The sequence below is a fragment of the Crocodylus siamensis genome, chromosome 3 (genome assembly GCF_052110815.1).
Source record: "Crocodylus siamensis isolate JL-2025a chromosome 3, ASM5211081v1, whole genome shotgun sequence".
Taxonomy (NCBI): Eukaryota; Metazoa; Chordata; order Crocodylia; family Crocodylidae; genus Crocodylus; species Crocodylus siamensis.
The window spans coordinates 166964187-166989711 of record NC_143397.1 but is presented as its reverse complement, the minus strand read 5'-3'; the positions used below and the strand labels follow the sequence as shown (position 1 = coordinate 166989711).

Genomic DNA, 25525 nt, shown 5'->3' with positions numbered 1-25525 from the left:
TGCCTTGTGCTGGTCCTGACCATATAAACAAGTGGCTTGTGAGCCACCTTGGCAGTTTGTCTGTCTGCTGCTGCTCCCTGTTCAGAATGCCTGCTGGGGTAAGTATTTCCCCCTTGCGGGGTTACTAGGGTTTTTTTCCTGGTGCCGCGGGGCTTTTCCGCTGCGGCCCCAGTGCCAGGGAAGGGGTCTCCACCTCTTTTCCCCCTTCACCCTGGTACACAGCACATCTGTGCAGGGCCTAAGAAACTGTAGTACTTAACATTAGGGGACGTAAGTGAATCCCCTTCATATCAGGGGATGTAAGAAAAAAAACACAAATTAATTATACATTTACTGAATGCATTCCCAGCTAGATTTCTATGGTTGTCCTTGGGTTACAAGGAACTGAATATCAAGATTAAGAAACAGCATTGTTATGAGTCAGCTAGATTTGAAGTCCTGCAAGAGAAGAAAGGTACCTTTTTGTTTTTTTTAGCATTTTGTATGTTTCAAATGGGATTTGGCAAATGCCCTTTGCCCAAGAGAATACACAACTGAACATCTAAGAGACCTCTAGGTAGGTACTGTTTCTGGGGGTGTGGGTATGTGTGTGTGTCTACACAAGATGCTGACTGCGCAGTAGCCAAATAATACTGACCAGTAGCACAAACCATAAGGTTTACTACTATTAGGCTACTGTGCACTTAAAAGGTGTTTGCCGGCGCAACTGTGGAGTATCTCCGGTTACTGCGCCTTCATTTAGTACTTTGATTATACAGGTACTAAATAAAGGTGCAGTAACCACTGCACAGTAGTATCTTGTATCGATGCGCCCTGTCAGAATTTTTCTGTACCTGTGTATTCCAGTAACTCCTGTACATCACAGATGGGCAAGATGGCATAATGTCATTTACCTTGTAAGATCACAATGCCAGGCTTGTGCAAGCTCTGCAGATCACTTGGGATAATGAGTAAAGCACAGTGCCAATTCCAGAGAAAACAGAACTCTTATTTGGAGGGGAATCTTTTAAAGTTTAAAGTTGGCCGGCGGGGGATGGGGGAAAGAGAGATGTGAATAGCTTACAGTTGTATGCAAACGTGTGAGAAAATACTCCAGAGCTGGGGGCTGCTGCTCAGCAACTTGGCAGTAAAATAATTTTTTATGAAAATAGCATGACACACACCTGAAATAATCTATTTTAATTAGGAGACCATATGAGAGAAAAACCTAAACTTCTAGAAAGAAAACAAATCCTTCTTAAATGATGTGTTCTTTTGGAACCAGATATAGGGCTAGGATGCCTCCTTGGTAACAGCTGGTTCATCATAAGAGATCAGGCTGCTCTTAGCTTCACAAGTCAGATGAAAGGAGGCAGATCAGTCCAAGGGCTGGTCTTGAATTTCCTCTATTTATTTGTACTGTGCTGCTTTATGCTGATTTGACTCACCTGTGAACTGAAGCAGTTTGAAGGCAGCAAAAGCTTTTTCTCCTGACTAACTTCCACCTGTCAGTAAATGACTGCATTCCCTCTCGGATGCAGCAGTCACCAAATTTAGGTTGAATACTAGGGACACTCCTGAACCCAGGGTACCTGGAGGACGGTAAATTATCCTTACAGATGATCCTTCAGACCAGCAAGTAAAATATCCTTATTTGTGAATAGCAAAAGGGTGAGTTTTAAAGCCTGCATAAATTTAGTGGATACAGCAATCCTTGGATGCAGAAACAGTGATTGATAGTACATTGTCTAGCCTACTCTTAAAAATCTCCAAGGATGGAGATTTCGCCACCTCTCTGGGTAACCTGATTCAGTGTTTTACTACTCTCCTTGTGAGAGAGTTTTTCCTGATATTTAACCTAAACTTCCCTTGCTGCATTTTGAGACCATTGATCCTTGTTCTGTCATCTGCCACCACTGAAAACAATCTAGCTCCATCCTCTTTGTAACCAACCCTCAGGTAGTTACCCAGTTCCTTCAGCCTCTCCTCATAAGTCATGTCCCCTAGCCCCTGAACTATTTTTGTTGCCCTCTGCTGGACTTCCTCCAACTTGTCCACATGATTTCTGGGGGGGGGGGCAAACCTGAACACACCAGTGGCCTTACCAGTGCTGAATAGAGGGAAATAATAACTTCCCTTGATCTGCTGGCAGCACTCCTACTAATGCAGCCCAGTATGCCATGAGCCTTCTTCACAACAAGGGCATGCTGCTGGCTCATATTCAGCTTATTATCCACTGTAACCCCTGGGTCCTTTTCTGCAGAGCTGCTGCTTAGCCAGTCTATTCCCAGCCTGTACTAAGGCTAAGTGAAGGACTTTTCACTTGTCTTTGTTGAACCTAATGAGATTTCTTTTGGCCCAATCTTCCAATTTATTAAGGTGTCTCTGAATCTTAGCCCTACCTTGTTGCATTACTCCCCTAGGCTGGCATCATCTGAGGAAAAACTCCATCCCATCTTTCAGGCTGTTGATGAAGACATTGAACAAAACTGACCCCAGGACCAACCCCTGGGGCACTCCACTTAACACTGGCTTTCAACTAGACATCGAGCCATTCATAACTACCCTCTGAGTCTGATGATCCAGCCATTTTTCTATCTGCCTTACAGTCTGTTCAACCTATACTTCCTTAGCTTGCTTGCAAGAATTTTGTGGGAGACTATATCAAAAACCTTGCTAAAGTCAAGGTATATCGTGTCCACTGTTCTTCCCACATCCACAGAACCAGTCATCTCATTGTAGAAGGCAGTTGGGTTGGTCAGATATGACTTGCCCTTGGTGAATCCATGCTGACTGTTCCAGATCTTCCTCATGCTGCTTACACTTTGAGTGTGGATTAGTAAGACATGAGAAAAAATTGCAGTGCTGTCTGTAGCTGATCATCTGAATAATGATTAAAATGTCAGAGCTGGTGGCAGGCATGGAAGATCTATTTATTTATTTATTTTACCAGTGGGAATTAGAAGGTGTAGCAGCTGCATCGGGGAAAGTAGGAATATTCCTGTCCCTAACCTCAGTGCTATTTGGTCAGGCACAGTTATTTTTTGCAAGGAGCCAAGGTATAGAGTGAGTGGCTCAAGACTGTGTCAGACCTTGGGTTGGAACCAGTATATCCACTTGAGGACCTCCTTTGACCATAGTTTATGATAGTTTTCTGGAAAAGTCTGATAGTGCTTTCTGACGTGATACAGCAATTTGCTTGATTGTCCATCTACTACTAATCAGCTGTCCATATTGCAGTGTGGTTCATGTCTACATATTTAAAACTAGTGTGAATTTTCATATGCCAGAGACCAGAAAAATTCTCCCACAGGCTAATGCGGGGGGGGACGTGTAATAAAAGCTATATACCAAAGATTAAAATACAGCCAGATTCTACAGTGGAAAGAATAGATATTTTATTGTGCAGAAGTGAAACTGCCAAGTCAAGCCCATCTGTATTATACAGCAGCATCTGGTAGAGTTACCAGAACTAAACATCTTTCAGCATTTTGATATTTTCAAAAGGCTTACTTTTTCAGACCTTTTCAGACTCTGTCCTTCCATGGTGCTTTATGCTGCAAGGTTACTATCCAGATGCAGAGAGAGATTTTTTAAATTAAAGAATCATAGTTTTAAATTATAGAGTCTCTTTTCTTTTTTCAATTTCAGACATTTTGAATGTTTGCTTTGCTTAAGGAAAAACTTTGGTATAACTGGATGGAAATTTTATGGTTTACAAAGGAGCCAGTACTTTACCTCAGTCATACTGGTGAAAGGAGCTGAACTAGTACAACAAGGAGAAATTTTTTTTTGGCAGTATAGAGTGTGGACTAATGCCTATATTATTTTTTTGCTGTAATGAACCAAGGTATCTGTCTAATGGCATGAATATGGGAGTAGAAATCAGGAACTGTTTGTGTGAATTACAGCTTTCACACTGATTTAAGTCCTAATCCCACTCCCTTTTAAGTCAGTGAGGGTGCTGCCACTGGCTCCAATGGGGCAGCAGTTGTGCTTGTTCTGTGATTTTTAGGTAAATTGCTCCTTCTTGTGTCTGGATTTGATTAAATTAGGTGAATACTTGCTTGCCTCAAGGGGGAGTTATGAATGCTCACTTATAGGCCAAATTTTCCAGTCACATGGTGCACACAGGTATATTTTGATCTCTTTCTGCCAACTTGTCCTGTCTCACTTCCAAAATATGTTTTATCCTGCAGAAAGGCAGGTAAAAGTATTGCTTCCTTCCCATTAGCTTTTGAATGGGGTGGACAGCTGTAGTTTCTTCTTTGAGCAAAAACATCTACATTACAGTAATAGAGACTGCTCAGGGAAGGGGTATCAAATGTATGGCCCAAGGCTTGAATCCGGCCTGCAAAACCATTAAATGGGCTAGCTGACAGATGGTACTTGCCGGGCTACTGGAGTTTGGGAAGCAATGGGGTGGGGTCTGTCACAGAATTTATGTCCCCAGTGGACACAGACTTTGGCAGCGGGAGGTGAGCAAGGGCTGTGCAGATACAGCCCTTGCTCAGCTTGCCCTGCCACCACCAGTGCCAGGGACTGATCAGGCAGGCCAGCCTGGGCCAAGTACTTCAGCAGCCACACCTGCATTAAACCCTTAGCTGACATACTCTGCCCCAGTTTAGAAACAAGTGAGCTTCTTGATTAGCTGCTGGGAGTGCTGCCTATCCATTTTGTACCATGTGAGGCTGTGGGTTTCCAGGCCACTCAGCAGTCCTGACTTAGTTTGTTGTGGCAAGCCTCCTGACGCTCATACTCTCTGGTTTTCCTGGCTCCTGACCCTGGCCAATAATCTTCTCCTTGGACTTCAAGATTTGGTATTCACCTGTAGATCTGAGTTCTGGTTCTTGACCACTTGCTTTGGCTCTATGTTTGGATTTCTACCTGTGGGGTTTCCCCTCCAGGCTTGGTAGCATGGCTTGTAACTTTTTGGATTCTGACGCTGGCTTGTATTATAGATACTGCTTCAGTTTCTCCCTCCAGGTCTGCTAATTAGCCATAACTGACTCTCATCCCTCCCTCAGAGACCCAATTCCTGTGCTAGACTGCCCACAACCTAGTCCCCTAACAACCAGCCTTGGACCTAGCCCAACAGATCCTGTCCAGGAGAAGCTCCCCATGATCCAGATCTGGCCTGAGACCTGGGTGCATTTGACACCCCTGAACTAGGGGATACTTAGAACCAACAGACCACTCGGAGTATTAGCCATACTCACCTTTTGGCCAGCATAGCCTACCTCTAAGACTGTGATGGCTTGTTGAAAAACATGTTGACACTGCACTAGATTAAGGTGCTTTCTTTCATTGAACACCTTTTCCAGGGAACATCAGCACTGTCCTTAATTACGTGATTTAACTCTTGTAAACAATGGAGCAAATTCTGCTGAGTTCTCTGGGCTTTGATCAGACCTTGTATTTGATTGCTTGTTCAATAAAGGCTTGGAAGTATAAAGTGCTCTGTCACTTTCAAGCATTGCTAAAAAAATGTGGAAAAATACCAGCTGAGCACATATTTTAGCTGCTCTTTGTAATCATTCCTATGTGTTAGTACTCAAGAGTTCTCTGGGTTTGATGTTTAATTTCTTTTGAGATGGAATCTGCTGGATTGAAGGATTAGGGCTTGAATTTACCCCCAGTTAGATTCCACCATCCATACCAAGACATTGGTATTGAATTTGTCTCGGCAAATCTTCTTTTGGCTACAGAGACCTATTAGAAGCTGGAAAGATATTTTTAATATATAAAGTGATACAAAAACATATACTATGGTTGCAATCCTGGTCCCATTCCACATGATAGCAAACATTCCTTTGACATCAGAGCCAGGACTTCTCTCTGTCTTTCCAGGACATTGACTCCTTTAGGATTCTCTATCGAGATTTTTGTATGGAGTGAAGTAATAATTGTGTTTTAAAACTGAAATGGGAAGGTAGTCACACAATCGTTTGTAGCTCCAAAGCAAGCTGTTTTTCTGAACATGTTTGTTCTTAGTGTTTAGTTTCCACATGTGAAATTTCATGTGGTATTCTTGTTTATTTGCATTGCCAAAACTCCAGAACCGTAAAATGCATGTCACATGATTTATTGTAATAGAATTGTACAGATGTAACAAACCCATGTGTTAACATTGCACAGAAAGATACTGTATAGCCCAGAATAAAGCAGATGCTCTTGCATCCTGCATGACTGTAGGACTGCTGTTTTAGTGACCAGTCATAATGTGTAGATATAATTTTTGAATTTGATACTTTTCCAGTTCAGATGTAAAAATAAATTAAACTCTTTGTGGCAAGGACAGTTTGTAAAATGTTTGGTATATTAGGGTCCTGACCTGACTGAGACCTCTAGAAATTACTGTCAGTAGTGCCTTAATATGAGGATGACAGTGTCCTGGTGAACAGGGAAGTCATTGGTGAACTGAAAAATTTGCTATAGTAAAAAGATCACACCCCTTTTGTCACCCCTAAGCAAATGAGCTGTTCTGCCAAACCGCTAGGACTATTCGTGTGGTTTACTGTTTGCAGGATTGAGACTGAGATTTGTAAAAAGTTACAAATAACACACACATTTATGCTAAAGAGAAAGGCTGCCTGTGCTCCCTTTTATTTTTTCCTGAGTAGGTATAGACATTTGGCATTGTGACTGATTTGTTCCTGGCTCAGGTTTTTGTAAGTTAAGATGAGAAGTTAGGAGGATCAGAGTCAGAAACTAGTTGTATTTTGTATAAAATAAGAATTGGCTATATCTTTCTGCCTGCCTCATGAGATTTCCAAATCTATTTTACAGTCCAAAGGAGGATGTAAGTAACTTTCTGAACTTCTGACTGATTCTGCTGCTGAGCATTTAGAGATTCAGTTAACATTACTGAACTCTCTTCCAGTCCACCCTTTCTTTATAATTACCTTTATACACACACTAGTGAATTGCCCATCAAGAATGATGGGGAGGGAGGAGCAGGCAGGGACGGAGTGCCACCACCCACCACCCCGTGCTGCTGCTGCCTTCCAGGGGCAGGGGAGAAGCTTGCCCTGCCGTCTCTTCTGTCCCCCTCCACCAGCACCCTGTGTTGCTGCTGCCTCCAAGAAACGGTGGGGGGAGGGGCCTGCCCCCCCTGTTCTGTCCCTGTGTCATGGCAGCACTCCACCATCCTACTTCGTCCCTGCCCTGGTGGCCGCACCCCCGCTCTGTCTCCTCTGTCCCTGACATCATGGCGGCACTCTGCCGTCCTACTCCGTCTCTGCCTCTTGCCTCTCCCCTCACCCCCCTCCATCCCCTCTGTTCCCACTGTCATGGCAGCGCTCTGCTGTCCCAATCCATCCCTGTCCTGCTGGCCTCGCCCCTCTGCTCTGTCCCCACCATCATGGCTATGCAGTGCCGTCCCACTCAGTCCCTGCCATCCCTCCACCCGCCTCTGCCCCCACCCTGTGCTGCTGCTGCCTCCAAGTTTGAGAGTTCCAAGAGTTACACCCTGCCCCCAGCTGGCTCCACATCTGGCCCCACGACACCCCACCCCTAAACTAGAATCTATTTTAATTAAGTCCACTTACTGCTTTGTCAATAAACAACAGGTGCCTCTTTTTACTAGCTTCTTTGAAACAGCTGTGCCTACTTTGGCCTCTGCAAGATTTGTTTAGCCTGGTATAGCTACTCTGTGCTTAGGAAAAAGAGGAAAAAGTGGACACCAAGTTATTTTATATGGAATAAACTATTTCTGTATGGTTTCCAAAGTGTGCTTTATCAGATTCTGTGAGCAAGCTGATTTTCCGTTATGGGGAGAGTGAGATGATGTCCTATTTGACATATTGAAAAATTATTCGTATATTTTAAGGGAACTATAAATTTGTAAAGTTGGGGTCATGTTAATGTATGAGAAGCAAAGAAAATCCAAGAGGCCAAACTTGGTCAGAGCTAGGCAGGATTTGAATTACGGGGGAGCCTGGAGGGGCGAAACCCCCCCATAAGAAGAGATGAGAGCACCTCCAAAAGTGATGAGACCCACCCCCTCCCCCGGCAGCCAGGCAGAAGCTGCTGCTTAGCATTGGGGAAAAGCAGCCCTTCCTCCTCATTGCTGTCTGGACCCCATGCCTGGGCTGCCCTGCGGCTTCTTTCTGCTGCTGCCTCAAACCCTTCCAAGAGTCAAAGTGTAATTTGAACCCTGGAGGTAGGAGCTTGGAGCTCATATAAAATGAGCTTCAGACTTGAAGACATCTCATCCCACCAAAGACCAAATTCCATTCATTTGTGATTGTACTTGCTACTGACTTATCAAAACAGTTAGAAATTAAGGGAAATAGTATAGGGGTGGCACCGGGTCACAGGGATCGGATCTAATTCTGAACACTGTGCAGGCAGCTGCTTACCCACAAAAGAGAAATAGAGGAGTACCTCTGGCATGGAGGGAGTTAGTTTGGGTTTTTTGAGGCACAGTTTAAGTCTGAAAAAATAATTAGGTTACTCAACATGGCCACAGAGGACTTCTTAAAAAGTGCTGGGTTGGCCTGCTTTTGAGATTGCGCAGGGACATCTGATGGAATTGATAACTAAGACAAAGAATAGCAGGATTGTTTGTTGCATCTATTGATTTGAATCTGCTGGGCTTATTTTAAATAGCACTGCTCTCTTTGAATTTGGCATATCGATTATACACTGCAGAGAAACAACTGAAGATTAAGGTCTACAGAAATTGTCAGAGGAAAGATATTGGCAGGTTTTTAAAGCATTGTTTAGATAGCACCAGGAGCTTATTGCATATCTTGTTTTGTTTCATTTTGCAAACCTGAAAATTAGTAAAAATATATTAAATGGTTTTAAAAATTTGGACACAATAGAATTTTTTGGATGAGTCTCATGATCAGCTCCAGAAAAGTTAATGTAACTTAACAGGGTAGAATCCTGACCCATTATATGTATTGTTCAAAGAACTAGTTATTTGCACAATACATTTAGATGTGCTACACATGCAAAGTAATTATCACACAATAAAAATGGTCAAGAAACCATAACAATGGCTAACAAGCTGTAAATTTGTTACTTGAAAAATGTAGAACATTTTTATAGTTTGTTTCTACCACATTTTTATTTAAAAGTTATGGTATGTCACATAGTGTCAATTTAAACAGAAAGGAGGATCAGGATTGATTTCTTGTCAATTGTTCAGAGACCCTCTATAACTTTCTTGTGGCATATTTATGTTTTTTAGTATACCCGATGGAGTAGTAAAGAAGGACAAACTAGAAAAAATACTTTTTTGGAAAACTATCCTTATTTTAATTGGCTAGAAGAGTTAATGTTGAGTAATTCAAGGCATTTCTTTCCTCTCGCTTGCTCACTCTCGTCCTCAGATTCTGGACTTGCTTACATTGCAACATCCCCAGTAATTATCTCTATATTAAAAAAGAAGATAAAGGTCTTCAAAGTTATCAGAGAAAAGATACGGGCAGCTTTTTAGGTAATTGTTTGAATAACATCAGGAGTGTAGCAGGGTGTTCTGGCCCATTTAGTGGTGCAGCTAGTCCTGGAGTAGGAACCCAGTTGTGAATGGTAATTGGGCAGCTGAAAGCCCAAGAGGAGAGAACAAGGAGTTAGAGCTGGAGAAGGAGTAGTTTGTGGCTAGCAGACAGACTCTACCCAGAGGAATTTGCTTCTAGGAAGAGCTAGAGCTAAAGGGCCCTCCTGCTGCCTGGAGAAAGGCCAGGGGTTTTGTTTCGTTTGTTGTTTGGACAAGGATCTTTGTTTTATGGACTGCTGTTTGAGTGGGCTGAGGGGCTTCTTTGAGGGACAAAGCCCACCAGTGCAGAACCAGGCATGCCAACCTGTTTAAATGACTATAAAAGATGAGATTGATTCTAGGAAGGAAAAATAGGGTTTCCCACATAGCACCAACCACTGGGGCACTTGCTCTTCTGATGTTTTGGTACATTCAATTTCATAACAATATAAGACATCCAATGAATATGTTTCTAGGGAATTATTGCATATCTCAGGTGGTTAAGATCTCTGTCTCTGGATTCATGCCTTATGAAAGGCACCTGGGCATTTTATAAGCTCTGTAAAATGCACTTATTTATCTCATAATTAATAGAATCTTTCAATTAGTTATTTATTTTGGAAGCATCCTTGCTCAAGCCACCCCCGCAACAAACATACAAAGATTAATTTCCTTAGACTTGGCTTAGCAAAATAGCTCTGGTTTTGAATGTGCAGGGTTTTTTGTTGGTTTTCTTTTTAGACAGATAAATGGTCAGAACTTTTCCAGTGATAATTTAGCAATGTAAAAATAAATAGAGATGTGAGGTTCTAGAAAAAGTGAATTTTAGAAATGCATATTCATTAAATGAAAGACAGCTCCTCTCATGGAGACAGTAAAAAAGATAGTTTGTGAATTCCTTTCCTTTCTAAATATGTCAGTTGTTTCATTTGTCTGTAGAATATTTTTCTTTTTTTGTTTAAAAAATCATACTTACTATTTATATTACCACTTACCTGATCACTGAATTTTTCCAATGTAACTTACTATTCTTCTTCTTTTCATTTACAGGATACTGGGGTTGGGAAATCTAGTATAGTTTGTCGATTTGTCCAGGACCATTTTGATCACAATATTAGCCCTACTATTGGGTAAGTACCTCTGTTGACCTCTGTTGTTATTGTTGATGGGAATTTTTTATCCTTGAAGGTTTTTATTTCTACCCCATCATCATATTATCTGCATCTCAAGTCCAATCTTTTTCCAACTTTCAAGACTTTTCATTTCTGCATGTCCCTTATGGCTTCTCTCACTTCCTCTAATGCCCGTTCATGCTGTTCATACTCTACTTAACCCTCTCTGTTTTCTTTCATTGATGCTTTGCCCTTAGGCTTTAGAATGCCCTCCCAATTAACATTCACCAAGCATCTTTTCTGTTCAGAAGTTCATGAACCGTCATGTTTCATGAAGCTGTTCCTCTCAGCTATATTTTGTCTTCCACTGTGCAGACTCATGTCCTTAGACTTGAAGTTCATCAAGATCAGTAGCAATGTGTAGAGCACCGGTGCACCCCCGATGGCCGCATTCGCCACTTAGGTGATGGGCGGGGGGGGCAGGCAGGAACACTGGTGCCCTCTCAGCAAGTGCCAGCTGATTACTGCGCTTGCTGCAGCTGCTTTCGGGAGTGGCTGCAGCTGCTTCTGGGAGTGACTGCAGTGATTGGTCAGTGCTGGCTCCCAGAAGCGACCGTAGTCACTTCTGGAAGCAACTGCAGCAAGCGCAATGATCGGCTGTCGTGATATCGCCTGGCCCCCTTCCCTCCCCCGGACTGGTCACAGGGGGGCACATGCCCCCCCCAACTAAAGCAGCACCAGTCACCCGTTATTAAGGTTGTGTACGCATGCATCTGTTTGACTTGCTTTAACCTTCGTAAAGCTCTGTGTACCTGCATGGCATTATAGGAACATTGTAGAGCAGCATTTCTCAACCTGTGGGTCACAACCCAAAAGTGGGTCACAAAAATATTTGAAAGGGTGGCGAACAAACTTTAAAAATGATTCAACAAACTTCAAAAATGGATTCTGCTTTAAAGGAGAAAAATATAGGAAACTGCAGTTTCAGCCTGTGAGGGGTTGCTTGCTTGCCCCCCCCTCCACACACACACACACACACACACACACACACCCATTCCCTTGCTCCACACATTGGGGGACTAGGGATGGGAGACAGTGGGTTAAGATTGAGGGGCAATGGGTTGGGACTCGCCATCGATGTTTACAAATGGGTCCTGGTACAAAAAAAGTTGAGAACCACTGCTGTAGAGTTTGATCATGTTCTCCGGAAGAGGGTGAGATGCATACCAATAAATGTTCTCTTTTTCATGGGCTAGAGTGACTAGGAAAACTATATTAAGTTAGAACCAATATAATTCAGCTATCAGGCAAACAGGGATGAAGCTTGAGGCCAAACTCTGTTCCTAGTTACACTGGCATAAATATGAGATATTCCAGATTCTTTCTAGTGTAAAAAAAGATGTGAGCCTTATTCTCCTGTCTTAGGGCTCATGCTTCCAGTACAGATAGAAAAAATAATTCCTCTCTTCCCATTCTCTTTTTAACTTACCTAGTCTTTATGGTGGCGGCCATCTTACATCAACAGCCTCTTAGCTCTTTTTGCTCACATCAATTTCATTTTATTTTTGTCAAGAGCTTCCAATTCAAATGTTATCTTAGGCTGTACAATTCTGCTCTAGTCCTCAAGGTTAAATTTAGATTCAACATGTTCTGTTCTCATTGAAATCAATAGGAGTTGCACTCCAAGGCTAGGGACAGACATTACATATAAACCAATTTAAGTAATCAGAAACTGGTTAAAAACCTGTAACAGAACAGACATTCAGGGCATATAAACCAGTTTCAAAATGGCAGAAACCAGTTTGAGATAAACCTGGTTTATCAGACTTAACTGATTTGGCTCAGACTGGTTTAAGCAATGTCTGTCCCAGACACCTGCCTGGTTTAACTTAAATCAGAGTCCCTCAGCATCCCGGCATGGTCTCTGGGCTGGGCTGTCTGCTCCAGCAGAGCGGGACTGGCCTCGCCCCTCTGCTCCCCAGCCAGAGCAGAGACAGGCATGGGCAGGGGTTTGGCCGTAAAGGGTTTTAATTCCACCCCATCCCTGTCCCACTGGCAGGGACCCGAGCCTGGTCTGCTGGGCACTCCCCCCTCACTGCTGCAGTGGTGGGCCAGCATGGTTCCTGAAGCAGAAGGGGCAGGAAGGAGGATTATTCCCCCCTCTATTCCTGGGGGACCACAGCCTGGTCTGCCTGCCCTGACTGCTGCCGCCTCTGCTTGCTCCCTACTTGGGTGGAATAAACCCCTTCTGCTGGATGCCGGGGGGAGGGGGAATAACCCTCGTTCCTGCCCCTGCCTAAGGGACCTTGCTGGCCTGTGACTAACCACAACCCCATGCTGGAGTGACGAGGGGGCAGGGCCCTTGATAGAAGCAGCAACTCCTGTCATAGTGCCGGGGAGTGCAAGCCCCTTCCTAGCAGAGAGGCCCTGCTGCGGGGTGGGCAGAGCTGAAGTGGACTGCACACAGCAGTATCAGGACCTGGAGGGGACCAGAGCCCTGTAAGCTGCCGCTGCACTCCACAACAGCTTTCCTTGTCCCGCAGCATGGCTTGCTGCTGGGAAGAGGCTCGCGCTCGTGGAAAACATGTCAGGGGCTGCTGCCCCCGTCATGGTCGTTCCCCCATCACTGCTCCAGTGGCCAGACGTGGGCAGGGCCAGATGCCGGCTGGCAGAGCCCCTCAGGGGGAGTGGGGGAGGGCAGGGAGCCAAGTTATTTCCCCCTCTGCCCCTGGGGCACAACAGTGGGGTCTGCCCACCCTGGCTGCTGCTGCCACCACCATTCACTCTGTGCGTGGGGCAGTCAGCAGAATAAGCTTCCTCCTGCCCCTCTCCCTCTGGTGTCCAATGGAGGGGGCTTATTTTGCTGCTTGCCCTAGGCACAGAGTGAGTTGCCCTGGGCACAGAGCAAGTGGCGGTGGCAGTGCCTGGGATGAGCAGACCCTGCTGCTGTACCCTGGGCCAGAGTGGGGAAGAACTCCACTCCCGCCCCACCAAGGGGCCCTACTGGCTGGCATCTAGCTCCACCCCCACCTGGCTGATTGAGTGGCAATGGGGGAGTGACTATGACAGGGTCAGCAGCCCCTGTCATGGTTTTCTGCAGCTCTGCCCACCCCTCAGCAGGGCCCATCTGCCAGGTAGGGGCTCGCACTCCCCAAAACTATGACAGGGGCTGCTGCCTCCATCAAGGGCCCTGCCCCCTTGCCACTTTAGCAGCTGGATGGGAGTGCAGCCAGTTGCCAGCTGGCAGGGCTCCTTAGGCGGGGTCAGGAGCAAGGGTTATTCCCCCTCCTAGCATCCAGCAGAGGGGACAGGAGGGGACTTTCTGCTCCCATGCAGGGAGCAAGCAGCAGTGGTGGCAGTCGGGGCAGGAAGACCTGGCTGCGGTCCCCTGGGGGCAGTAGGGGTAGAGAGGGGAATAACCCTCATCCCTGCCCCCTTTGCCTCAGGGGCCATGTGGGCCCGCCACTGCAGCAGCGAGTGGGAAGCGCCTGGCAGATCCAGCTTGGGTCCCTGGGCCAGTTGGGCAGCGAGAGGGAATTAAACCTCTCTCTGGCCAGTTCAGCCCAGGCTGGCTACATCTCCCCCAGCACAGCTTCCCTGCAGCCAAGGGCGCGCTCTAGTGCCTCAGTCCAGAGGGAATGTCTGCGCTGCTACAAACTGATTCAACGTAGGCAGGTTGGAATAACCTGCGAAGATTTAATCAATTCGGGCTCTGGCTTTTGAATGTCAGTCCCTAGCCAAAAACTCAGTCTAAACTTTAGAAATTAAAACCTCATGATATAATGGTCAACAAAACATAAAACAAAGTAATGGTAGCAAGCATTTTACCACCCAAGGATTGCTAAATGTTCTAAGGCAGTGGTTTTCAAACTTGGTTAGCCACTTAATCCCTTTACTTGCAGAATATTGCGGCTTGTACCCACTACATACCACATGTCTGCATTTACATTTCTTAGAAACGGTGTCAACACTAATACCAGCACCCAGCAACACCATTACTTGCCGTGCATTGACCAGTTAAAAGCTCCACTGCCATTGTAAACATTTAGGCACATACCCCTTGGCAGTGTTGTGTACTTTGGTTTTAAAATCACTTTTTAAGGTGTAAGTACTGTCAGACAAGGTGAGAATGCTAAAAGACCCTGCTTTCACATGCAGGAAAGCTTTCATTTAGTTTTATTATGTGTATGAGCATTTAACACTGGATAATACAGCCTAAGTAGACAAAGTGAAATTCATCTATATCTGTTCTTCACAGAAACTGCCAAGCATTGAAACCTGCAAGTAGTATAGGCCTCTTCCCTTTAGTTATTTTTAAAATTTCTCCTTTTTCACATTCAGGGCCAAATCTCCTGCCTTGGTTCAGTTGGAAAACATGAACACTCTTGACTTCCTTGGACAGAGGAACTAATGCATGCCATCCATTAAGAGATCGTTTGGCTGGGATGGATGTTCTTTTGATTTTAGATCTATTTGGAAATCCCTTATAAAGAATGATCTTTGGGTGTGGTGTTAGAGTGACTAAAAGCTTTCTTTCCACTGTAATACCTCAACCTTTGCTTTTGGAAGCCTAGTGAAATCCCAGGTGGGGGTTTTATGATCAGATTTCAAGGCAGTTTTGGACCATTGAATTTGATGATGGAAGAAGCTGGGCAGAGAGAAGGGAAGGAAGAAAGCATGTTGCCAATAGCATTATTGATTGGGAAGACATTTTTTTGTATAAAAAAAATGATGGGAACCTGATAGCTCCTTCAGTTCTAAACCATGAGCAGCCTTTTACATCATGTAATGACATTGGTAAATCAGTTTCTTTGACCCACATAAAAAAAATTGCCTTGCATGGTGGGGGGGAGTGTTTGAGAAGAAAAAGAAACCTGGAGTATTGGATTAATTACTGCTAATAGCTTTGTTTCTTCTGTAAGTGGGATAGCAGTGTATGTAAGATTATTTGCCATTTGAACCAATATTTTAAATATACACTCCTACCCCACTGTAATTCCTGATGTTCTGAAATGTGAAGTGTTGCATAATACAGAGGGCAGAAGGATGGGAATGGGAAGTACACACCCTCAGAACAGCCAAAGAAAGCATTGCTTTTCCTGTGTTACTTCAGGTTTTTAGATTCAATTCAGTGCTGTTCAAATTGTGTCTATTCGCAGATGTTTATAAAGGGAACCCCTAGTGTATCCTCCCCAGAAAATATTTTGATAATGCATGTCACTGGAAGTAATCTGGAGTATTTCTAATGCAAAACACATTCCAGTTGATGATTCTTTGAGCCAGGGATAAAAATTGTCTGGAGCAGCAGAGTCCAAAAAAAAAGAAATTCAACTAGAAGCTAGACTCCTCTGGGTTTCCTTCAGTTCTAGCACTGCAGTGCAGAACAAACAAGCAAACATATACAACAGAAATATCTACATGCTTTCTTAAAGGGACCTAACTTTGGAAGAGGTGTAAGTTGTAGCTGTGTTGTTCTAAGGACATAGGCAGACAAGGTTCTTTGAGTAAATCCTGTAAAGAACCTTGTCTAACTTTTACACTGAAAAAAAATGCTATGTATTTTATAAATAACAATATTTATTTTGTATGAAATTAGTGAGGGAAAGAAAACTTTTCATTGTATTCATGTTGTATGTTCTGTCAGCAATTTTTTTGTCTCATGGTTTTGTGGAAAGATATCCTATCTTGTATATTAGCATGATGAAATGACTCATTCATTGCTTGGTGTTGTGTGAATATTTGCAATCAGCTTCATTCCTTGCAGGAAGGCATTCCTTAGGAAAAGCTGCAACAAAACAAATGGAGCAGGCAGCTGGCCAGTAGGCAAGCATTTGTTCAGGGAAGAGAGGGAGTATGGGACCCAGGCCTTTGCTTCTGGGCCTCTCCAGAAAGATCCCTTTAACCTCACCAGAGGAACAGAAAATGCTTAATATTTTAAATGTTTTTAATCCAGGATTGCTTATGGGAGCATTTTCTCTCAGGAAATGGATTTTTTGGCTCTAAATTGCCTAACTCGGGAGATCTCCCCAAAATTTAAATTTAACATACTTGGACTATTAGTCCAAATAGATTTTATGTGTTAATCTCATTGGTGGTTCACACCTGAGTAATGTCCAGGGCTCATTTCTTTCTTTCAGTGCATCCTTCATGACTAAAACTGTGCCTTGTGGGAATGAGCTTCACAAATTTCTCATCTGGGATACAGCTGGTCAGGAGCGAGTGAGTATTATTACTATGTGATATTTTTTTATTGTATTTATAATGTTTAGAACTCCTTTCACTTCTAGAGGACTTGGCAGGCACGTTTAATTAATTCTCATGACACCCTCTTGTTCTTACTTTAGCAAAGCAACAATAACTAAGTCTTACTGGGTTCATCAGTAACTGGTTACATTAGTAACAACGTATTACTGTCTCCGTTTTGCAGATGGAAAGACAGTGGTAGCTCAGAGACTACTGCATTGAATTGAAACTTCTGCCAGCATAACCCAGGGGCTGACTCTGATCCCTTACACTAGACAGTTGCACATTTGGTTGCTTCTGGAGGCCATGCATGTTTATATATGCCCCAGTGACTTTGTATCCTTCCATTCCCCTCCTCTCACAGCTCTTTAGTTGCCTTCTTTTTATTCATTTCAGAGAATCCTTGCCAAGGGATTGGTGTGACTCACAGTCCCTTTTCTGCCCTATGTCAGGCACTCTGTATCCCTCATGCCCTTCTTTCTTATGCCAGGTATTATATGTGTTCCCCAGTTCTCCTTTCCTGAAGTCCGAGTCCCCCATTTTCCTCTTATGGCAGGGGACCTTCATGTGGCTTCCATGTCCTACAAATATTTATTTTCCCCATGCTTGGAGTGCTGTGGACCCTCACATTCCCCCTAATTCTGTCCATGTTCTCATTCTGCTTATTTCCTTTCTTCCTCCTATGTGTCTCCCCAGAATTAAGGAGACCATTGTCCGTAGCAGAAATTAGGAAATATGCAACAAATGAGGTATCAGTTTCAGGAAAAGGAAAGGTTAATTTTATAGCTAAGAGATACTTGCTGCCCTGGAGAATTGTTTTTCTATTCCTGGAAGATCATCGAGTCCAGCCCCCTGCCCAGGGGCAGGAAATCAGCAGGGATCAGAGGATCCCAGCAAGATAAACATCCAAAAGTGTCTTGAAGGTGTTCAAAGTGGGTGCTTGAACCACCTCTGGCGGCAATCTATTCCAAACTTTGGGGGCTCAGACAGTAAAGAAACAGTTGCAGAGGAGTTTGTGACCGTTCAACCTTGTCATCCTTTGGGGCGCTCTGGTGAACAGATGTTCCTCCAGATACTGGTGAACACCCCTAATAAACTTACAGGTGGCCACCAGATCACCTCTGAGCCTGCGCTTTTCCAGGCTGAAGAGTCCCATGGCTCTCAGCCTGTCATCGTAAGGTCTGTTTTCCTGACCTCTGATCATACATGTGGCTCTCCTCTGCACTCTCTCAAGCTTCTTCACATCCTTTTTGAATTGTGGAGCCCAAAACTGGATGCAGTACTCCAGCAGTGGCCTCACCAAGGCCAAGTACCACATCCTATGCGAATGTCTATGAATCCCTGTCTCTATTACAGAATGCGTGTGTAATGCTAGTCAAGTTACTTAAACCAACCTTGTTACTGTAGGCGACAAATTACACATTCCTTATGTTTTTTACGTTCCGAACATTGAGCTTGAGAGGCTGGGATCTTATCTCCAGAATTACTGAGCACTCACAGCTGCAGATGAAGTCAGTGGGAGCATTGCTTTGAACATGTAAAGAGGTATATCATTGTGTCCTTTGAAAGACTGGATCCCAAGTGTCCCAAATTTGGCACCAAAATTTATGGACACTTTAACTCAATTTCTCTATGCCACAATTTTCTGTTTGTTAGGTGGGAGTAACAATACATCTTACCTTACAGAAGTGTTGTAAAAAATCATTACTATTTGTGAAGCAGTTACATATTAGGAAGACGTCCCAAGACATCTTCCAGAAGCTCTGTAAGACCTTCCTAATTGAGCGGCGATGCTGTTTAGGGAGCTTATGTTTCCTATTTTTTTACTTGCTTTTCTGTGTTGTTCTGTCTCTTACTGTAAGCTGTCATAAGCCTTTGTTGAGCCTTTACATCAAATAAATAAAATTATAGTAATGATCAGAAATGATGGAGATATGCAGGAAAAAACCCATGCAGAAATTAATAGTTATGTATTCAGAACAAGGTTTAAAATGAATGTGCGTGGGATCAAACATCACATTATGAGGATAAAATATTCAGTTGCTGCTCATCCACTGATCACTGTACATCCTGTGCACTGAATGAGGAACGGGGTCTATGGGGAAAAATAGTATATAGTCATGTAATTAAGAACGGTATCAAAATGCATAGGCAAAAGAGGGCTGAATTAATTGACCAGAGAAAACCTTGGTACTTATATTCCCTATGTGGTGAGTGCTTGTCTCTTGTAGCCTTATCATTATTTTAAGTAAAACTTTTAGGGTTTGGTTTTGGGTTTTTTTGCAGATCACCTACATTTAGGCCAGCTCTTTTAGAACAGGACTCTTATTCTGGCTGCTTATACTTCTGGATACACAACTTGAGATACCTGATATTCACTTATATTACTCAAAATTGCTAGTCTTTTTAAAAGTTTTCCACCCCACTTTAAGTAAGCCAGGAACTTATGTCTGTAAATCAAATATTTAGCACATTCTAAATGGCAATAATAATCACCTGTGGGCTGACTGTAAAGGGTATATTATGGTATACCCAGAATTTATCTTGATGGGTTTGAAAAGGATGGAAGAACACACACACATTTCAAAATATCTTAGAACTTCCTTGGTAAAATTACAGCTATGGCAAAAAAACATTAAAAAAAGTGATGATGGGCGATCATCACAAACAAGTAAGATTGTCTTCAAAGCATCTTAATAGTGAGTCCACAGGTGGCTCCATAACCCAATTCTAGATCCACATGTCTTGTCGCATTGAGGACAAGTGTTTCCAGGAGGGATGGGCACTGTGTTGCTGCATTGGGTGTTCTAATGTTTTTTTCGCCTGTTTTTCTTAACCTCTTCTGCCTGTTGACGAGCTGTTTCAGAGTGTTGAGGTCCCTCCCAAAGAGTCTGCCTCCATTTTGGTCAGTCCTGAGCATGGGCCTCCCAAGTGTTGATATCGATGTTACACCTCTTCATGTTTGGCTTCAGGATGCCTTTGAAACACTTTCTTTTCCCTCTGCTACTCTGCTTATTAGGGTGTTAAAAATTAAAAATGAGGGTGTTAAAAAAGTATTCGCATATTTGGGTGGGAACAATGGGGATTCTTTTGCATATACTAATTACTTCCTACTGATCCATTTTCTGTTGTTAGCACTTGACTAGATATCAGTCAAGAAACCACTTACACTGTATTTACAATACGCAGAATGACACAAAGTGCATCCAGCTAAACCAGTAGGTGCTTAGCCATTTTAGTGTGTGTTATTTATGATGGGAATAAGCTTATTTAAAAATACTAAAACTACTTTGTGCACAGACCAGAATATATTCTGTGCGCATAGTATTTTTAATGTGATCCACCATCCATTGATCTTGCTTGCTCAATTTTTTTTTCTTTTATTTCTGTGCTTTGGAATAGGTTCCTCAGTCAATTTTTCTATGCAGTACCTTTTTGTATGTGTGGTGCTTTGATGGGCTAAGGTATTAAAGGCTTGATTTTCCTCTAGATTTATATTACCTGGATTACCCATGAGATCGCCCTTTTTCTTCTACCTTATTGCTACACAGTTCTTAATTCTTGGGCATATAACTTAATGTATATTTTGCATTCTAATCCATGTTTCTCAGTATAATATTCCTTATATTTGAAAATCTCAGAGCACTTTATGAGTATTATGTGCTAAGTCTTACAATCAGCTCTGTGAAGTAAATATTAATTAACCTTAGTATATGGAGGCAGTCTGAGAGAGATGCTTTAAGTCAGATGAGAACAAGCCCCAACTTTCTCAGACTTGTACTTAACCCACGAAGCCATCTTTGTAAGATTACATTACTACAAGTTTCCAGTATACCTTCCACTCAGCATCTCAGTTGGCTTTTTCTGGGCCTTGGTCTGTACAACACTGACCAGTTTGGTTAGATTGCTAAGGATCTCCTACCTATCAATTTTAAGTTGCATGAAGGATGTCTTTGGACATGCAGCCAATATTCTGACTCTCATTCACTCTCCTTAAAGCTCTTCCCATAAACCTAAATGGGAACTGTCCTTTCATTCTGTGTTTCCACAGTACCTCAACAAGCCCTGATTTAATGATGAGAGGAACAGAAACAGCAGGTGTTAACACTACTTACCATGCCATAGCATTTGATGAAGTAGGCTGTTGCCTGTGAAAACTTGTGCCTCTCTGAACCAGTCTCTAACCTCCCAGCCATCTGCCTGACTTCATACTAACAGAGCTAACTACCTGTCTGTGTTTATCCTAGCAGAGCAAATAGATGTAGGACAGCCCTTCTCACAGACAGAAGGGCACGGCTTCTTTCCTTCCACTTCCTGTAATCAGAAGCAGAGATTGTTTGCAGAATAGAACCTGCTGGGAGATTCAGCTTAAAGTGACATCAAGACTTGTGATAATTCTAGTAGGAGTGAACTCATCATCACATTTAGCACTTATACTGTTTCTCATCCATAGACCTTACAGTGCTTTACAACAATGCATAAACAGTATCTCCATTAACGAGGCACCTATAGACATGCAGTGTGGCTGCTCCAACGCGTGTAATTACAGTGTGTCAGAGCAGACTGTTAATCAAGTCTGCTGGAGTGTGGTAATTACTGCACTCTGGCACAAGGGTTTTCAACCTTTTTTAGTTAGTATACCCCCAGTGGCCAGTCCAGAAGCAGGGAGTCCCCTTGCCAGCCAAGGGGTGTGGGGTTCCCTGGCAGTAGATCAAGGAGCGGGGCGGTAGTGGGGGTCATCAGCAGCAAAACTGAAAGTGCTGCTGCTGTAACCAGAAGAGTCCCCCACTTCTCCACACTGCTGCCACATACCCGCTGGGAGCTTCCCAAGTACACCCAGGGGTACACATACCCCCGATTGGCAACCCCTGCTCTAGCAGACTGAAGCGTCACGTGTATCAGTATTCCCATGCTGAAAAATGGCAACAGGGGTGCTTTAACTAAAGGGCATTAACTAAAGCTTATTTAACTAAAGCTTTAGTGCCCTTGCCACCATTTTTCAGCACGGGGACATTGATGCATGTGAAGCTCCAAGTACTTTAATTAAAGTGGCTCGTGGAGCTGCTCTAATTAAAGCCACTTCCCCACTTCCTGGAGCACATGCATCAATGCCCCAAATGCCTGAACCATTGGCACAAAATTCACAAAACTTGAACAGGCATTTCTTCAAGTACTAGCCCTGACTATGTCAGGCTACTGAGAAGTGTGAAATAAAAATATGAATATAAAATACATTAATTTGAGTTTGAAGAAAGCATAGTGCCTATCGAAAGAGCATCTTCAGCTGCAGTTCTTTCTTCCTATTCTTAAATACCTCTGACTTCTTTTGTTTGGACCCTTCTCTGCCTCTGCAGTGGTTTTGATCTGTGTATTTTGGCTTCTTATCTTCTCTTCTTTGCCGTCTTTCTCCCAGGGTGGTGTCTAAAACTAGCCTGCATTTAGACTGCTCACCACAAGGTGTCCAGGCTTCATTCAATGGTGGTGGTGAAACATTATATAGCAACATTACATATGAAAAAGCTCAGCTGGTGATTTGTTTCCAGTCCACCTGAGAAGCCTGGGAACCTGTATAGATGCTTTTGAAAACCCACTTAATATTGGGACCTCAAGCACCATTAGTAAAAGAAACTACCTTGAACACCTGTTGGGCACCCAGGAGCCACTTCATGTCTATCTGGACATCTAGCTGCTTATTTGTCCCTGCTTAAATTTTGGAAATTTTGGCCGTAGTTTGTTTTAAGAAAATCTGGTGAAGCACAGTCATCCCCATAAGCACTCCCATAGGCCAACCAGTCAGACCTTGGTCACAGAACAATAAACAACAAACGGCAACATGTAGAAAGTTATTTTCCTGCACAGCAGTGTCTGAGTTGGGGAAGGGTCTGCTCAGAACAATACAATTTAGAAAATGGAAGAGTTAAAAATAAATATCCACGTCTTACCAAATAAGATTACCACAGAGGCTAGGAAGAGACACTGCATTTGTCCTGTGTTTGTCCCATAACAGAAATTTCCCAGCATTTTCATGTATGTATGTTGCCCTTCTAACTGGGGCTTAGTGAAGGGCTGAATGCATTGCGGCTTTTTTGTCATTGATTCAATGATGCAGTTCTGGGATAAATGTTCATATGTACTTTGCGATGTCCCAGGATAAATTGTTAATGCCTCTTATCTGGATTTATCCTGGGACAACGGACTTATATGTCTGGAAGAGTGTAATTTGTCTCAGAAGTGCCCTAAGATTGGAAGAAGGCCAATGTGGTGCCTATCTTCAAGAAAGGGAGGAAAGTAGATCCGTCAAACTACAGGCCCATCAGCCCGACCTCTGTCCTGGACAAGGTCTTGGAAAAGATTATCAAGGAGGCCATCCTTAACAGACTAGCTGATGGCAATATCCTGGGGATACCCAGCATGTGGTTGTTGCGGGTAGATCTTGCTTGACCAATCTCATTTCCTTCTATGACCAGGTGACCTATCACCTTGACAAGGGAGAGGAAATTGATGTCATATATCTTGACTTCAAAAAAGCTTTCTATCTGGTATCCCATGATCACCTCTTGGTAAAACTGCCAACTGCAGCCTCAGGTCCACCACGATCCGCTGGCTGGCAAATTGGCTTTGTGGTCAGACCCAGAGGGTGGTGCTTGATGGAGGTCAATCATCATGGTGTCCTGTGACCAGTGGGGTCCCCCAAGGCTCTGTCCTTGAATCTGTATTGTTCAACATCTTCATTAATGATGTGGACATTGGAGTCAGAAGCAGACTGGCCAAGTTCGCCGATGATACTGAACTCTGGGGTAAAGCATCCACACCAGAAGACAGGAGGGTGATCCAGGCTAACCTTGACAGGCTCAGCAAATGGGCGAACAAGAACCTGATGGTGTTTAACACTGAAAAATGCAAGGTTTTCCACCTTGGGAGGAAAACCCTGCAGCATCCTTATAGGCTCAGCAGTGCTACGCTGGCTAGCACTACGGAAGAAAGAGACTTGGGGGTCATCATTGATCACAAGATGAACATAAGCCTGCAATGTGATGCTGCGACTAGTAAAGCAACCAAAACACTGGCTTGCATCCATAGATGCTTCTCAAGCAAATCCCGGGACATCATTCTCCCCTTGTACTCAGCCTTGGTGAGGCGGCAGCTGGAGTACTGCATCCAGTTTTGGGCTCCACAATTCAAAAAGGATGTGGAGAAGCTTGAGAGAGTCCAGAGAAGAGCCACGTCCATGATCAGAGGTCAGGAAAACAGACCTTATGATGACAGGCTGTGAGCTATGGGGCTCTTTAGCTTGGAAAAGCACAGGCTCAGGGATGATCTGATGGCCACCTATAAGTTTATCAGGGTGTCACCAGGATCTGGGGGAACGATTGTTCACCAGAGCACCCCAGGGGATGACAAGGTCAAATAAACTCCAACAAGACCTTTTCAGGCTGGACATAAGGAAGAATTTCTGTATTGTCTGAGCCCCCAAGGTCTGGAATAGCCTGCCATTGGAGGTGGTTCAAGCACCCACATTGAATGCCTTCAAGAGAAATTTGGATGCTTATCTTGCTGGGATCTATGACCCCAGCTGACTTCCTGCCCCTTGGGCAGGGGGCTGGACTCGATGATCTTCTGAGGTCCCTTCCAGCCCTAATGTCTATGAAATATATGAGAATAAAATGATTTATCTCTGGATAAATGCAGTGTCTGTTTGCAGCCAGAGACAGGGTGGAGACTCCACAGATAATTAAAAAACTTTATAAAAAAACCAACAGCGCAAGAACTTGAGCCAGAAGCTAAGGAAAATGTTTCAGTTCCAATTTCTAAGTTAGGGCATGTTTCAATATAAATAGTTTAATAAAGAAGTGTAGTAATTTTTTGCATTATAACAATAATACGTTAAAAAATGAGGCTTACAAAACAAACTTTCTGTCATAATGTGAGTTACATAGTTGCAGAGTGCATTCAGGGATATTCCTGGCATGTCTGCATGCCTTTATTTCCTGAGAAGAGTATATTTTTTTTGGAGACAGAAAGGGACTGTTAAATACTAGTCTGAAGTTCTAGTTTAGATTTGGTGTTGTTAAATAGACCTGCTATTTTCCATTGTCCTTTTCCCTCCATCTTGTCTTCTCCTTACCATTTTTTAATCTACTTTACAATGCTGCCCCGAATTGCACAGCTAAAATTTGACAATTACGTTATTGTGAGCAAAAATTGCTGTCTTTAAGAACAGTCTCTTCAGAAGTTAGCTACTGATATTTTATTGCTGTGTATGTCAGTCCATGATATTCTAAGTATCTTTTAATTACAGTGCTTTGTCTGTATGCTTTGGGCTTCTGCAAACTTTCCATTTTGCCAGCCTGAAAATATTGTGGCAAATGGTTAGGAAGCCTGAGAGCTGTTTTCTGGGCAAGAAAATTTATCTGTACACTTTTTCTTTTACTTTTTACTACAGTTTTCCATATAAGGTATTCAATCCCAGCTAGAAATTATACAGAAGTTCTTTTCAGAATTCCATATACAGTCTCTTCTTAGTGAATAAAAAGCCATTTGAATTTGTCTGCCATTAATCATCCCTTCAGTCTGTGCATCTTCTTTCATCCAGTATATTCCCCATCTTCATCCACCAGTTAGACTTGGCATAATTTTCACAAGTTCTGGATATTAGACAGTGTATCTTAGAGATACCTCGAGCATGCAGCCAAAGCTGATC

General features: G+C 43.3%; 1 protein-coding gene across 2 annotated transcripts in view; it reads left to right on the top strand.

Annotated features, from left to right (window-relative positions):
• The window catches only part of RAB31 (RAB31, member RAS oncogene family), a 127331-nt gene that overhangs the window by 53327 nt on the left and 48479 nt on the right, over positions 1-25525 (top strand). For both annotated transcript variants that reach the window (XM_090039675.1, XM_090039674.1), the window contains exons 2-3: positions 10520-10599; positions 16719-16800. In XM_090039675.1, coding sequence (XP_089895801.1) covers positions 10520-10599; positions 16719-16800 — 162 coding nt within the window. The remainder of the gene's footprint in view (positions 1-10519; positions 10600-16718; positions 16801-25525) is intronic.